General features: G+C 42.8%; 1 protein-coding gene across 2 annotated transcripts in view; it reads left to right on the top strand.

Moving 5' to 3' along the window:
- Nucleotides 1–17,346, top strand: part of Myof (myoferlin) — a 146,060-nt gene that overhangs the window by 100,740 nt on the left and 27,974 nt on the right. For both annotated transcript variants that reach the window (XM_057777697.1, XM_057777696.1), the window contains 9 exons: nt 1,406–1,579; nt 3,297–3,405; nt 5,373–5,450; nt 8,414–8,595; nt 8,689–8,847; nt 8,965–9,063; nt 10,024–10,185; nt 11,801–11,966; nt 15,253–15,329. In XM_057777697.1, coding sequence (XP_057633680.1) covers nt 1,406–1,579; nt 3,297–3,405; nt 5,373–5,450; nt 8,414–8,595; nt 8,689–8,847; nt 8,965–9,063; nt 10,024–10,185; nt 11,801–11,966; nt 15,253–15,329 — 1,206 coding nt within the window. The remainder of the gene's footprint in view (nt 1–1,405; nt 1,580–3,296; nt 3,406–5,372; nt 5,451–8,413; nt 8,596–8,688; nt 8,848–8,964; nt 9,064–10,023; nt 10,186–11,800; nt 11,967–15,252; nt 15,330–17,346) is intronic.

Below are 17,346 nucleotides of genomic sequence, written 5' to 3' on the forward strand. Positions count from 1 at the left end.
TTGACATAAAACTATCCATATCTTAATTTAATTAGGGTATTACAAGGCTTTAAACTGCATAGTAAATTAAGTGGGATAGTAAAATGGAATTAATACCAAAAAGTATGTTTTACATGTCATTTAGAACATTCAGCACACAGATGTGTCATGCGTAAGCTGTAAGGTCTGGGTTGTTGCTCATTCCACAGATGGAGTTCATAGCCATAAAATAGACTTGCTATAGGTCATATCTTCAGAAGGTGACAGAGATGACCTTTGAAGCCAGGTTACACTGATACTAAACAGGAATGCTTCATATTGCTCTGAAGGCTCAACTCTAGCAGGTGCTGGGAAGTCACATTTTATTCAATGATGATCTTCCTGGAAAGGAGAATAGTTAGACCATCTTGGTGTCTACCTTGCTTAGCAGCCTGCTTCCAGGACAGGGTGTGCTAGAATGGGTGTGGCTTAAACCAACATTGTCCCAACCTGATTGGGTGAGAAATTTACAGACATGCTTCACTTTCTCTTTCCACACAAGCAGTAACATGACTTGGGAAGAACACTGGACCACTTGTCAGAAATCCTAGTTCCACTAATGAGCCGCGCTGAGACTTCAGTCATGTCCCCTAACCTCCTTCATTTTCGGCTACACAAGATATGTATGACCTTGTCCTTATTCACACTGTCACAAAGGAAGCTACAAGTTCATATGAAACCTTTATGTTTATTCGAAGTGGAAAGAAAAGGACTACCCACTAATCACAACCATACATGGAGCTTTTATTTCTAAGCTCATCAATAATCACTGTTATCTTTCATTTATTCAAGCTGGTCACAATTGTAAGACAGTTATATAAAATTCTGTCTACTCAAATGTCAAATATATGGAAGCAAAGACCACACTTATCTTCAGTCTTACTTCAGCTTTGAGGACAATTTCTCAGAATAGATCGTGTGCACAGAAATCATGTTTAACTTAAGAGTACTGTACTGGGTTAATAGTTACCACAGAAATAACATACTCTAATCTATCATATCGTTACTAACTAAGCAGATTTTGGCATAAACAAGACATTTAAAGTCTAAGGGGTGATACATTTGACCCCCCATATAAAATGCAGATAGTAATTCTTTCCAAAAATGTCACATTGCATATTCTTGTGAGCTCAGTCTGAGAAAGCACCCACTCTCACACACTTCCATGTTTGAATGGTTGCTATAGTTGCCTTCCTGTAGCCTACAGTCTGCCAGCTCTGCCAAGTCAGAGCTCCCATCTCTTCTCTCTTAGCAGAATCCCTGGCTCCTCATGTAGTACTTGACAGAGTGGGTATTTGTGACTACGTATTGTTCTTTGACCTAATGGTCTACTTTATCAATATGAGGAAGAGTATTGTTTCTCCTTAAAGTTCTGCTTCTATTTTAGGCCATGGAAGAGTTTGAAGACCGGGAGGGCTGGGAATATGCTTCGCTGATTGGCTGGAAATTCCACTGGAAACAGCGCAGTTCGGACACCTTTCGCCGCAGACGCTGGAGGAGAAAAATGGCTCCTTCCGAAACACACGGTGCTGCTGCCATCTTTAAACTTGAAGGTGCCCTTGTAAGTAACCAGAAGTCAAAGTGTGAATAATACTGTTGTGAGTCACCTAGAAAGCACAGACAACTCCAGAAAGGCTCCTGAAACCTCAGTGCTGCATGGTTGTGAAGAAGTTGGGGGAAAGGTATGTGCCCTGAGTGCCCAATGACTCCCATCTTGGGAAGAAAGCACTAGTGCATGAGAGGTCCTCACAACAGTACTGAAGGCACATCTAGTTCTCCCAGAATTCCCCAAGTATGTCTGCCAGGGCCCTGATTTCAGGAAACATCCAGTACCTGTGTAGGCACAGATGGCTTGGAAATTGTAGCTATTTAACAGACTGAAAGAACTGAATATACAGAAAAATAGAAGGGCTCACAAAATTAAAAGATGATTAAGGTGACAGATAGTAAAGGAAGATGATGGGGTGGGTGCAGGTCAGTAGAGGGAATGAATAAAAACAGCCATGGGAGATCTGTGCAGCATGGTGGCCAAGATCCAGTTCCATGGATTGGGGAGAAGACCCCATAGTTAACATTTTCTGTGCGAGCCTAAGGGCCCGAGTTTAGATCCTTAGTACCCATGTCCAGGGTGTCTGTGGCAGTGGATGACTGTCACCCCAGCACTGAGGAGTGGGGAAATGGCAGCAAAGGAAAGCAGGATGGTCACTGGGGCTCGCCACTGAGCCCCAGTTCAACAAGACCCTGTCCTCAGGGAATGAGAAAGCGAGTAAGAGAACAGGCACCTGATACCCTACTCTGACCACACATACAATTGTGCACGGATATACACACATAGGCACACACACACATGCCACTCACACAGACACACAGGAAGGAAGGGGGGGCAGGGGAGGAGAAGGACCATTTCTAGGTGCAGTCTGTTTTCTCCTCTGCACTCTGACCGCACCACTCTCTGCTGTTCTTTGTCTTCCTCCTCCCAGCCGCGGAGGGCTTCCACTATTTCCCCACTCTTTCAACAGCAGGGTTTAGTAAACCTGGACTTGAGGCTGAAGGATTGGCTTTCACCCCCTGCTCTGCCACTTTCTAGCGAGGTGATCTGAAGAAGTCACTCGCTGTCCTGGGTGTTACCTTGAGAAATTAAGTAGTTGGTGATAAAATTTCTCCTTAAAACCACTGTTGCCGCTGCTTGCTAATCTCACCTCTTGGCTTGCTTGGTTTTAGGTGGTAGTGATGATGATGATGGATAGTGATGATGATGATAGTGATGACGATGATGGATAGTGGTGATGATGATGATGATGGTGATGATGGTAATGATGATGATGGTGATGATGATGGAGATGATGGTGATGGTGATGATGATGGTGATGATGATGATGGTGATGATGATAGTGATGACGGTGATGATGATGATGATGGCGAGGATTATGATGGTGGTAATGATGGTGATGATGATGATGATGACGGTGATGATGATGATGGTGATGACGATAATGATGGATGATGGTGATGATGATGATGGTGATGATGGTGGTGATGATGATGATGGTGATGATGATGGTGATGATGACGACGATGATGGTGATGATGGTGAGGATTATGATGGTGGTAATGATGGTGATGATGATGGATGATGGTGATGACGATGATGATGGATGATGGTGATGATGATGGTGGTGATGATGGTGGTGATGATGGTGGTGATGGTAGTGGTGATGGTAGTGGTGATCAATGATGGTGATAATGATGATAATGACAATGGCTTCCTCCTACTTTAGGGGGCAGACACCACAGAGGATGGAGATGAGAAGAGCTCGGAAAAGCAGAAACACAGTGCCACCACTGTGTTTGGAGCAAACACACCCATTGTTTCCTGTAATTTCGACAGTAAGTTTTACAGACTGCTGTAAGTTCTGCATCTGTCATTTTCATTGAGAAAACTCTTCAGATCATCAAATATGATAAGATCTCAGTGATTTTCTAGTTCTTCACTTAATGAGGATTTTTAAAACACAGTCTGAAGAAAACTATATTATATTTGGGATGAAGAATGATCAAATCACTGATTTTAATGTCTGTCTAAAATACTCATTCTGACTAGAAAAATCCCTAAATTATTATCTTAATTACAGAAAAAAGGCTAAAGTTTTAAGGGAAGTCTATTTTCAATGCCAGTCTTCAAGAATCCCAGAATGCTATTAATAATAGCACATGTTTACATAGGTCTTGATATGCACCAGATATTCAAGCATTTATGGTTCTGATTCAGACATTCAGTCAATACTCTGCTATCCCTCAAAGTGTGTGTGTGTGTGTGTGTGTGTGTGTGTGTGTGTGTGTTAATAGTAGTAGTAGTAGTAGGTGACAGCTGCTTGTTCATTCCTGGCTGCCCAAACCCAAAATAATCACACAGAAACTATATTAATTAAAACACTGCTTGGCCTATTAGCGTAGGCTTCTTATTAAGTAACTCTTACATCTTAATTTAACCTATTTCCATTGATCTATATAGCGCCACTAGGCTGTGGCTTCCCGGTGCTGACATGTTACTCCTTCAGCAGCTACATGGATTCCACCTTCTTTTTTTTCTCTATCTCTGCTTGGAATTCCCACCTTGCTCTATTCTGCACTTCCATAGGCCCAAAAGTAGCTTCTTTATTAAACAATGGTAAAAAAAAAAAATACAGTCATAACATACAGAGGAGAATCTCACATCATGTGTGTGTATGTGTGTGTGTGTGCACACATGCATGAATGTGTGTATATGTCTGTGTGTATGTGTGTGTACATGCATGCATGTGTCTGTGTGTGTGTGAGAAATTTGAAAATTTTAATAGTCAAAGAAACGTTCAGCAGAAAATTATCACAGACCTTGGTCTAACATGGGACTGAGGCCTTGCTCTGTGGCTGCTAGAGACCCAGGCTCTTTAGATAGTCTGTGATGAACAGCTGTGCACTAAATCCAGGAAGTTTACAGCAGGACCAGTGTTCTCCCAATGACCATATTGGCATCGGGACTGTTACAACAGTTACTTGTTTGATTTGATTTTACCTTTAGAGGAGGGTTTCTGTATATAATCCAGGCTGCCTCTGCCTCTTGTTTGCTGGGATTACAAGTGTGCAGCACCACACCTGGCGTGTAGTAGTTTAAATACACTCCCTTTACACTCTTAGACTCCCAGCCAACCCTGCTTATGAACTGTCTAGTATTATACATGCATACATGTGGTGAAGTTTAATTTATAAATTAGACATAGTAACCAGTAAATAGCAGTAACATGATAAATATAAAAGGTATTAAAATGCACTATAATAATGTGCCAGTATCACTACTCTTATGTTGTGGGCTTTTATTAAATAAGTAAGGGTTATTTGCTGTAAGCCCTATAGTGTGACTACATCAGTCAGTCTGAAAACTGAGATAAGGAACTACTGAGTGGCTAACACGCAGGCAGTGTATACAGCATGGATACACTGGACAGGGCATGACCCACATCCCAAGTGAGATGGAGCTGAATATTTTGAGATGTTCACACTACAGAGCTTGCAATATGAAACTTGTGAATTATTTATTTTTTGACCATTCCACTGTTTGCATTGGAATTTATACAAACATTCTTATGTTTGTGACCTGAGATTGACTCTGGGCAACTGAAATACAGGAAGCAAAACCATAGATAAGAGGACCACTGTAAGTTTTCTTGCATAAGAAACCACTATCTTGGGAAAATTTGTGCTCTCTGCTATGGGGAAATAGACAAGCGGCCCATGAATCTGAAACACATATCACCTCCAAACATTCCAGAAAAATCTTGTTAACGGGGTCCTATTTCTTGTCACCCTCTTCTTTTCAGGAGTCTATGTCTACCACCTGCGCTGCTACATTTACCAAGCTAGGAACCTCATGGCTTTGGACAAAGACAGCTTTTCAGGTGATGGGGAAATCCTTAATATACTATATCATTGCAGGCTAGCTTGACTCGACTGCCTATCTAGTGGGTTTGTGTTTTGTTTTGTTCTCATTTCTTGCAACAACAACAACAAAAAAAAAACCCTTACCCTTTTCATAGAGAAGCTACTTTAAAGTATACTTGGACTATACTTGAAGAAAATGACCCAGTCATTTCTAAAGGAGTTACTAGCTGCTTTAGGAACTGTTTCTGAATACTAGCATACACAGAAGACATGTGGCCCTTGGACACTAAGGATCACTTACTGAGCCATGAAGTGTCACAAAGAGCATCTTCTGTGCTTTCCTTGTGTGCATGGCTGCATTTTAAACCTCGATCCTGGGCCGTTTGGTGAACTCAAATTCTTTACATTTTTTTGCTTATATTCTCAAGATGATAAAAAAAAAATCACACAGTTAACCCCTTAACACACAGCAACTGACTGTGAGCCATATGTTGTATATTTTCTGCCTCCTCTGCTGCTTACCCTCACCATCACCCCATCCTGACCCTAGCCACCTTCTAGCACTGTGTAACTATGAGACTTCAACATCCTCATACTGCTACCCAGGTGGTTTGGGCTTTACTTCTTCCTCTGAAAGTGCAGTGAATGCAGGAACCATGTCTGGTTCTTGTTTGGAAACAACTCTTGAAACACTCACCTAATGCTATCATGTACTGTACTTGTGTCAATTCTGAACTGAGTCTCAGCACTCCCCTTGCTCAGCATTTGCTAATTATTTCCTTCCCTAATAAATTAGACCAAATTATCTGGGTCTGATCTATAAATTAGATCCCGCTCTTTAAATCAGATCAAGATTATCCTAATTCTGTGGAGCAAAGCTTCAAAAAATGTTTTAAAGAAATTTTCAAGTAGTATCCACCAGGGGGCACTCCCTTACTGTAGATTCAATTGGAATTTTTAGAAAAATCTTTACTGGTGTTTGCATAAAACTTCAAGCCCATTTCTCACAGTCAAAGACACAAGATTTATCAGTGGGGCAAAATAAAAAAGTTCTATTCATGTGATGGCATAGGCATTATTTTATTGCTGGAATGAGTCACCCCTCTGGGAAACTGAAATGGTTTAGTGTTCCTTACCATGTAGGAGAACCCAGAATAATTTTTGGTAAATAAGTGTAGACCGCCTTGACGGGTTACTCTGTCTAGGGTCTGTAACCCGCCTGGCTGGTCAGTTATTCCAGGGTCACAGAGAGGTACCACCTGAAAGACATGGGCTGATTAAGAGGAAGAAGGCCAAGCATATTTGTCGAAGCCTCCGTTTATTAGAGTCATGGTTACAGCTTATATAGCCCCTGGATGAGGAGCTTGGGGGGCTGGGGCACGGGATCTTGCCATGTGGTCCATGCCCGTCACGTAGGCCAAGAGGTTACGATCGGTCAGGTCACGATTCCTTGGTCAGGAAGTCACAAGTTGACCCACCTAGTTCTCTAGATAGTTTGGAATGTGAGGTGGGTTCCGTTAACAGATAGCTCTCTATTAACAGTTAATTTGGGTGTGGGATAGGCTTGGTCAATGAGACTATTCTCGATACAATTGAGAAGTAGAGCTCTCTGCAAAACTCCTCACGGTAGTGCTTCCTATAATAATTTGGGGGGACATGGCTCCTGACAAATAAGATTGGAAACACTTTTCTGTTGTTATAAGCTGTAGATTCTGAGAGCAGCTGAGCCTTTCTTATTTACTGCTGTATTCATAAAACCCGGCACTCTGGGCAGGGGTGGTACAGGCCTTTAATCCCAGCACTCAGGAGGCAGAGGCAGGCAGATCTCAAGCTCAAGGCCAGCCTAGTTTCTAGAGTGAGTTCCAGTTTAGACTCCAAAGCTATACAGAGAAACCCCATCTCAAAAAACCAAAAAAGCAAAACTAAAATAAAAAACCTGGCTCACATTATCGAGTGCTTTGTTTATATCAACAGAAACAGCTGACCTGAGCTCACTGACTCTGGACTGATAGCAGGGGAACCTGCATAGGACCAAACTAGGCCCACTGAATTTGGGGGGCGGTTGTGAGACTTGGGCAGTCTATGGGGTCACTGGTAGTGGGACCAGGATCCCGAGTGCTTGAACTGACATCTAGGAGCACATTCTCTTCGGAGGGAGACCTCGTTGAGCCTAGATGTAGGGGGGAGGGCCTTGGTCTTGCCTTGAAGTAAAGCGTCAGACTTTGTTGACTCCCCATGGGAAGCCTTATCCTTTCTTAGGAGTGGATGGGCAGGGTGGAGCAGGAGAAGGGGAAGGAGTAGGAACGGGGATAGCTATGTAAAATGAGAGAAGATTGTATTTAAAAAAATCTTTAAAACAATTATGGCCTCAAAAAAAGAAAAGAAGGAAAAAAGAAAGAAAGAAAAAAAGAAAGAAAACAAACCCCGCACTCAAATATAAATCTTTCTAAATATATTTCATTAGAAGCAAAAGCATGAAATAAACTGGTATTTATTTTATCAGCTTCTCAAAACAGCAGAAAGAAAAACATAAAAATAGCTGGTATTTATGAGTGATGTGGCTAACAGGCTGTGTCCTAAGCAGCCCATGTTCTTCACACCATTTCGTCTTCTGTCCACTGGGGACAAGGGAAGAAACCAAGGAAGGTTAAATACTTAGGAAGATTAAATATTTTTTTCTCCCAAGGTCATGGGAGCAGGGGCTTGACACCATATGTGTCTAGTTGCAAAGCTTATACTCTCTAGATTGCGCCTGTGAAAGAGCGTGTGCCTGACCTGATTAACCTTGCTAGGGATGAGTACACTCCAGAGAGACACCCCTTTGCACACACCAGGGTCTCCCTTTAGGTGCTTCTCACTCACCACGATACCTTCCTCTGTGAGGCCCGGCATTCTAGAGTCTTAATGGGTGGTGAAAGCCTATGACCACCAGCGCGGAAGAAAGGTAGACTTCGCCAACTCTGTCTTTCTCTGCCCATAGATCCATACGCTCACGTCTCCTTTCTCCATCGAAGCAAAACCACGGAGATCATCCACTCCACTCTGAATCCCACCTGGGATCAAACGATTATATTTGATGAGGTGGAAATCTTTGGGGAACCCCAAACAGTTCTACAGAACCCACCCAAAGTTATCATAGAACTTTTTGACAATGACCAAGTGGTAGGTAATATGAAATTTTAGGATGGCCTGGGGGCATGGTGGAGGTCCCAAGGGCTCTTTGATCAGGAGTTTGAATGTGGTTTCCTTCTGTAGGGCAAAGATGAATTTTTAGGTCGAAGTATTTGCTCTCCTTTGGTGAAGCTAAACTCAGAAACAGATGTCACCCCTAAGCTTCTCTGGCATCCGGTCATGAATGGAGACAAGGCCTGTGGGGATGTCCTTGTGACCGCAGAGCTGATTCTAAGGAACAAGGTACATCTTTTTGTTCTCGCTCTTGTATTCCTTGAGCGACTTGAAGCTTCCTGCTCATTCCAGGCTCTCTTGGCTCTAGTGAGAAGGAAGTATTGACAGCCTATACTTGTTCCACAGGATGGCTCCAACCTTCCTATTCTTCCCTCTCAACGTGCACCAAATTTATACATGGTCCCTCCGGGGATCCGGCCCGTGGTTCAGCTCACTGCTATTGAGGTATGTATTCTCGCCAACTTTTACCCGATCAAACCAAAGGGTAGAACAAAGCAAGAACTGTTAATGCAGAGAATGGCATCAGGCTGCACGTCTATAAAATCTTCCCCCCAAAATAGAAATAGTTACAGAAAATTGAAATCTTAACAAAGCACCAAGAGCAGATTTCTGAGATTTGGGGGAGTTCACCAGAGAAAGAGAAGATGGCCCAAGAGAAAGTGCCTGTGCGAACAGAGAGAAGGGCCTGCAAGGGAGGCAGAGGCCTGGAATAGGGAAGCATGTGGACAGTGGCAGCAGGAGAGATAATTAGGGCAGACACAGGCTAGTGGAGATAATGTGTCTGGATAGAGTGTCCAGATAAGGCAAGCGTTGTTAGCGCCTCTGTTTTACCTGGGTGTTCTTGAAGACAGACACGGGAAGCTTCAAACAACAGCTACCAGTTTGGAATGCTTGCAAGTCACTTACTGGAGAAGAGGTTTATACTTGATCCTCCAAATTGCCCCACGGTAGATCACAACGTGAGTCCTGTTTGCAGCAGACACACAGAGAAGCTGACTTTACATTGCATTTACAGCTATGGGGCTCTTTTTATAGCTCTCAACAGAAGGAAAGGGTAGAACCACTTCCTCTGTTGTCCACAGGTTCCTCAAGATAACACTCCCTGGTATTTTAGACAAATGTATGGAAGTCCATCTTAAAGACTGTCCTGGTGATTGAGACTGGATTTCAGCTTATATGTTTTGTTATTCTTGTTTGAGTTTTGGTTTTTGTTTGTTTCTTTGTTTTTTGAGATGGGGTTTCTCTGTGTAGCCCTGGCTGTCCTGGATCTCACTCTATAAGACCAGGCTAGCCTTGAACTCAGAGATCTACCTTCCTCTAGGTGTGTGCCACCACCACCAGAATTGATATGGTATTTTTAATATGCCAGGTTTCCTTCCCTCCTCTTTTAACTTGTTTTCTCAGATTCTAGCTTGGGGCTTAAGAAATATGAAAAACTACCAGATGGCTTCTGTCACATCCCCCAGTCTGGTGGTGGAGTGTGGGGGAGAAAGAGTCGAATCAGTGGTGATCAAAAACCTTAAGAAGACGCCCAACTTCCCAAGTTCTGTTCTCTTCATGAAGGTGGTACGTATGTAGACTGTGCAGGAGTTCACATGTGTCCATGCCTGAAGCGTGAGTGTATACTTCCATGTGTGTGTCCATATCTGAAGCATGAGTGTATACTACTGTGTGTGTTCATATATGAAATGTGAGGATGTATTCCATGTGTGTTCATGCCTGAAGTGTGAGTATATACATCCATGTGTGTCCATGCCTGAAGCGTGAGTGTATACTTCCGTGTGTGTGTCCATATCTGAAGCATGAGTGTATACTCCTGTGTGTGTTCATATATGAAATGTGAGCATGTATTCCGTGTGTGTTCATGCCTGAAGTGTGAGTATATACATCCATGTGTGTCCATGCCTGAAATGTGAGTGTATACTCACCGACAGCTGATTCATTTCCAGAGTCTGACAGACAGAAAACCTAGCCCTGTACTGATCATGTCAGAGGTCCCCCTTCCTTAGGTTGTCTGATTCCAGTTTCTGAAAGCTTCAAGCAGCTCCAGCCATGGGGACATGTGTATGAACACCACTTGTTTCTCCAGTGAGTGTTTGATCTCTAGTATAGGCCTTAGTAGCCGTGCTCTAATCTCATGCACAGCTCCAGCTTAGTGCTGGGCATGGTTACCACCCTCCCCGTCCCTTAGAAGGACCGAAAAGGTTGACTAATGTGTAACTAATGTATGGAGCAGGACACAGCGAGTGAGTGGCCAGAGCTTGGACTAGGGTCCTTCCACTCCCGGGTCCTTCCACTCCCGGGTCCTTCCACTCCCGAGCCAGAAGTCTTTCCCTCTGATGCTTCAGATGGACAACCTCATGGATGTGAGGAAGCAGAATCCCTAACTAGTCACCCCAAAGACACTCTGCCTATCCTTTCTGCTCTCACCCTCCTCCCCTGTCACTTTCAGTCTAGGACCTAGCTTTGAGTGAGAGGAGGCACTCAGGGAGCCCCGTCCTCTATTCCAGTGAAGGCCATGACAGACATGCATCCAAACCACAATCAAGCTTCCAGATCAGCCCATGTCCTCCAATCAGGGCGTGTCATCAAGGCCCCTACATTCCAGGACAGTGAAGGCAAAATGAGCATCTCCGTTTGGCTTTGAGCATCTAGCACTGAAGATTCCCAGTCCATTGTTTCCCTTGAAAGTTCATCTGTGTCTCCACTGTTCCTAAATTCTGCTTAAGCCCTGGCTAGTAGATAGCTAAAGTTCTGGACAGTTACTGTCACTGAAATAACCTCTCAAGAAGAAGATGGGGTCAGGAGGAGAATGGGGTCAGTGACAAAGACTCATTCCCCATGATGCTTGCCTTCTTCACCCTAAGTGCTTCATGTATGGATTCCACGGCTCTACTACTAACGATGAAGTAACTGTGCATAGAGGGTTAGAAAAGTTGCTAAGGTCATGCGCTCTGTGACAGCAGAGGGAGGGTTTGATCTCGCAGAGCCTGGCTAAAAGAGAATGCTATAAGCTCTGAGCCCACTTACCGGGCACCCCAGTCACTGGAGGACCTATGGAAGGTCCCTGGGTTATATTCATAGGGCACAAAGAAGCTGGGCTGGTCCCTTGGTAGAATTGACAGTTATCCCTGCCAGATCTTGGAGAAAAAAAAAAGGCATCTGTTTTTGTGATTCCTAGTTCTTGCCCAAGGAAGAACTGTACATGCCTCCACTGGTGATCAAAGTCATTGACCACAGGCAGTTTGGGCGGAAACCTGTGGTCGGCCAGTGCACCATTGACCACCTGGACCGCTTTCGCTGTGATCCGTATGAGGGAAAAGAGGACATTGTACCTCAGCTAAAAGGTACGTCTGTGAGCAAGTCTATACATTACGTTTTTGAGCTTTTACATCTAGTAGATTGAATGTCTGCAAACCATATCCTCTGTCTAGATACTACAGAGGAAGAAGTTGTGATTTCCAGGGAGCTAGGGAAATACAGATATTCATGGGACAGCCAGCCTGAATTCGAACTACTTTGAGGGGCAGAATCCTAGCATGCTTTGCTCCTGCATAAACGCAGTGTGTCTTTGGAGGGAATGTTGCCTGCTACATGAGCTTTCCTATTTGTTTTTGAGAAGGGATCCTGGAGACTCAGGGGGTACTGTCCCCACATCAATGAAACGGATTGAGACATTCAGCCTCCAACAAATGGTTGTTGAACATTCATAGAATGTCATTCATTGGTCTAATTGCTGGGGAGACCAAGGGACCAAAACAATCTCGTCCTCAAAGTCAAAGCGTCCAACAAGTGAATGTGTGCAAGTCAGTGCTGTGAATACTCTGATGTGGAGAAACAGGGCCTCCTGTATGTGGCCACAGAGATCCCATCCATGAGCCTTAGAGGAGGAGATTTTCTTTCTAAGTGGAAGGGTTTTTCTTTATAGTTCACTACGAACTTGGACTCTGCTATCTCCTCCTTCTCTGTCTCAAGTGCTAGGGTTACAGGTTTGTTTTCCCTGTCCAGCTCTAGGGAGGAGATTGCTATTCCGAGTTACTTTGTCCATGGGCCCGCTTCATTGACACTTGACAAAGATGTCATGAGGCCATTTGAAAGCTACCCAATTGTTATCCACACAAGAAAACTTTAATGATTTACCTTAGGTTGTATAGTTAATATACAAGTGATAGGGCAGGCTATAATATTTAACTTAGACTTCAATAGCAAACAGGTAATGATATAGTGTTTTTCCCTTCTCCGTTCAATAGATCTTTGTTTTCAGTTTACTATGTACTTAGTACTGTGTTAAGGGCTGGGGGCTCAGTCACTTGGTGTACAAGATCGCAGACCCTTTGTCTTCATGAGTTTAGACCTCAGTCAAGGACTGGAGAATCCTATCCATTTTTCACTGAAAATTCTATTCAAGATATCTTCTGTTTAAGCAAATATACTACGAGTCAATCCTGGGTAAACTTCCAGAAGGCTTAGTATTGACATTACAGTCTCTAAAATCTATCTATCTACAAGAAGAAGAAATATATTAGGCACACTTAAACAAAATCTTACAAGTGTTTATCATATACATTTATGTTTTATATGTATTTATCAAATACATATGTTTTATATGTATTTATCAAATATATATTATCACACACATATATATTTCTAAACGTTTTGTGTTGAATAGATGATCCATAAACTGTCAACATTTTATTATAACAGTGAAGACTATTATAACCCTGAGTCTCATTTATCTGGCTAATAAATGGAGAGAAACCATTTTCCCAGTATCTTTTCTATTGGTTCAATGACAGGAAGTTCATTGGTCAAATACGTGGAAGTGTTAAGAAGGTACAAATGCTATAGACTGCCCTGTTCTCAGAATCATGCACATGGGCTGATGGTCAAAGATAGGCTGGGCTCCAAGGCTGAGGTCTCCTAGTTAGTGATGCTATATAATTAAATAATGTACAACCCGTGCTTCGGAGAGCCACAGAAGAGAAAAATCTAGTATTTTCTTAAATCTGATAATAGAGTCAGGTCTGCAGAGTGGACCTTGGGTAGCCTGACCTGGAAGCACAAGCAGTGTTTTCTGCCCTGCCCCTCAGATTTGCCTACTGGAGGATCGTAAAGTGGAGAACTGGTCCTTAGGAAGAAATTTGCACACAGAGGTATTCAAGCATCCTTGTCCATCTGGCTCTTGAGTCCTGTGTGGTCTGCAGTTGCAGATGAGCTTATATTCGAAGTTTCTGGGCAACTTCTACCTGAGGGTACCAGGTGGATGGAAAACTCCACCTTAAAACAGCTAGTATATCATAGATGCCCAGTAAATGTCCAGTTCCTTCCTCTATCTGAGTGTTTCTCTGACATTTATTGAGTGTTTGCTTTTCCCTGGGTTCTGGGGTGGTTGATAACGAAGAAACCAGAGTTTAACAGAGCTAGTCTATGAACTTATTCCCATCCATCAAGGTTCAACTTACAGCAACTAATCTTTCTCCTTCTTGCTTCAGTTTAAGTTTTTATCTTTAAAGTGGAGATAATAACATATCTTAAGGATTATCAAAGGGCCACATGAGATCATGTAAACAATTCACTTAATTAGCCCAATGCAGGAGCATGGTAATCCTTCCCCAGAGTACCTTCCTTTCTGTTCATGTCCTATATGTCCAATGCCTGGGTAGGTAACCTTATGGGAAGGTCTTTTGACTTGGTGGTTTCTCCTGTCTGAGTTCTGACCTAGGACCTCATGGGTTCTTCTTCAATTATTCAACAGCTATGTTCCTGTGACTCACCCTGGGTATCAGGCTGGGCCTTAGGCACCTGCCTTTGATTGGGTGAGATAAACCCAGGGACTCCAGGGCCTGTTCTTAAGCCCCTGCTCTTAATCCTAAATCCAGAGTTGCATACATCTGGAAAGTGCGTGTAAGATCACTCCATGGACTTCTCCCTCTGCATGCACTGGGAGAGCAAGGGCTGGCTGAACAGACAATAGTAGCGTCTCACTGAGGAAAGAAACACATCCTGCTTTTTCTTCTCCCCTCCCCTTCCCTTCTTCTCTCTAATCACTTTCTCTGTCCTCTATCTTCCTCCACTCCTCTTCTGTGTTTCTCTATCCCATTTCCCAAGAAAACGAGGCTCTTTCAGACACAGGTTCGCCATCCTCGTGCCCACTCCTACATAATCAGCACAATCTTTTTAACTATTTTTCTTACAGTGTGCATGGGTGTGGTGTCTAGGTGAAGGGCAGAGGCCACTTGCAGGAGTCACTCCTCTCCTTCCACTGTGAGGTCCTGAGAACCAAACTCAGGTCATCAGGCTTGGCATCAAACACCTTGACCTGAGAGCTGCCTCTCTGCTCTCCAGCACAATTCTTTTTCAAGCACTTGTCATGGGCAGGAATTGTGTTAACTACCCCAAACCAAGAAAAAACAGGCCCCATAGTCCCCTATAAAATGCCTAAAGCCTTACACTATTCTGAGACAGTGATGAGGGTAGGATCATTTCTACATTCAGGTATGGCTCTCCCCTGAAGTGTCTCACCCAGGTTAACTCTCTCATCCGTCCTATAGCTGCTCAACTTGACCGTGAAGTAGAATGCTCTCCAGTATGTTGTCCTAAGCGTCCTATATTATGAAGTTCTTTGCCTTGCAGCCTCCCTTATGTCTGCACCCCCATGTCGGGATGTCGTCATTGAAATAGAAGACACCAAACCATTACTGGCTTCTAAGGTAGGTTGTATGCCAGATGCCTAAGCAATGTGTGTACTCGACCATTCAAGGTTATTAAAATAATGGTCATCAAACCAATTTACAAGGGCTAAATAGTAACAAGATCTGAATCTTGTATTCATCCAAAGACACTTATCAACCAGGCCTTCTTAAAAATTTTCTATTTATAACCTTTTTTTATCTGAGATGTTTTTACACAACCCCAGGTATAAAGGTATATAAAATAAGGTATACAAATAAAACGTATACCAATAATTAAAATTATAAAATTTGTATAAGTAATTCTTTACTAGACATAATTTTACCATTTGTCTAAAACAAAATCAAGTTCGTATTCTAATGAGATAGACGTGCTTACTCATTTTTACATAAAAAATTAAATCTCAGCTGGATATGCAATACTGCAGGACATAGAGCATCATTAATAATTTTCATGGTTGATTAGTATTTTGATTTTATAGTCATCAACGCTGAGACTCCACTTTGCATAAATGTGTAGTACTAATTCAAAATGGCAGAAGTAGTTTAGAGCCATTTCAGAAATGGTTGAAAATTCTGTCTGAAATCCAAACCAAAATTCATTTAACTTTTTTTAATGAAACTCAAATAGAAACCTTTAAAACTTAAATATTCTAACTAATGCAATCCAAAGATATAGTAATTTGACACCTATATGATAAAGAATATGATAGGAAAATAACATGTCTTTATTTTCCATAATTAAACCATTACGTTTCTGTGAGAGCAGAAAGCTCGGTGTGTAAAAACACTGAGTGTATGCTGGTCTCGGACCTGAGCTGGGGTGTTTCAGGAGCTATTCACTGGTGTTGTGTGGTGTGACTACATGCACAATGCAAAAATGCATGGGCTGTGGATTTACAATGGAGTCGCATAGTGCAGCACGGGTGAGCATTCCCAGAAGCACTTTGGACTCATTACACACTTTAGTTTTGGTTAAATTTTAGTTGTCACACACTTAGAAACCTTTCACTATTGTCAAATTTCCTGTGACACCCCCGCCCCCCCCCCAGGTCATAACCTACATTTTAAGAAGCTAGGGTGTGGACTAGCAGCTTCAGCCCCTACTAGTCAGTCACCTAGGACACTTAAAACATTATCCGTGCACATAATTCAAACACATGCATAAAGAACGGAGAACCGCTGGTAGGGGCAGCCCAAGTGATACCAAGCGTTAGATGCTTCTAGAACAAATTGTATCATTTAAAGCAATAGTGAGAACATGCATGTCAGGATTCCCCCCCCCCCATGTGATGCTGAATTGTCATGGTTAGGAATGACCCTATTTGTCAGTACATGAAACACCCTGGGTTTTTATATTCACTCTGGAAGAGGTTGGTGGGAATCCTTCCTCAGGATCCAGTCTGAAAACCATCCCAGCCACTTCTACAGGAAGGAACAAGAGAAAAGGAAAAGCCGAATAGCTCACTGTTTCTCTTGGCATTTAGAATAAACTTTCACAGCATGTTTTAATACGCACACTGGCTGGAAAATACACATGATTGCGCTTTAATGTGCTATGTCCATAAACGGCACCTTTTAAAAACCCACTTCTTCCCCGCTGCGTTAAGCTCACTAACAACTGGCCTGTGTTAAATGTCGTCTCCACAGCCATGTACTGGAAGGCTGTGTTTGATTCTACTATGCGGCAATTCTCCACAATCACAGATGACAATATCAGATTCCCAGCCCCACAGGGCAACATGACTATGTTCACTTATTGAAAATAACCCCAATTAGTATCAATAAATATCAACAGTAGTTGCCTAGGGAGAAGTTATATGCTTAATACTTAAGATTCTCCACGGGGATTTTCACAGCCACTCTGGGAAAAAGGCAGTATGAGATCCCACTCCATACTCTGCCTCCAGCTTACCACTAACTGTTGCCAATCAATCCTGCCTGCATGCCTTCTGGGTATTGGGTCATCCTCAGTACTATTGAGGAACAAGGAAAATAGTGTGAAAGGTCTGTTTGCCTCAGCTTTTAACCGGGAGGA

Source organism: Chionomys nivalis, chromosome 8, assembly GCF_950005125.1.
Source record: "Chionomys nivalis chromosome 8, mChiNiv1.1, whole genome shotgun sequence".
NCBI classification, from domain to species: domain Eukaryota; kingdom Metazoa; phylum Chordata; class Mammalia; order Rodentia; family Cricetidae; genus Chionomys; species Chionomys nivalis.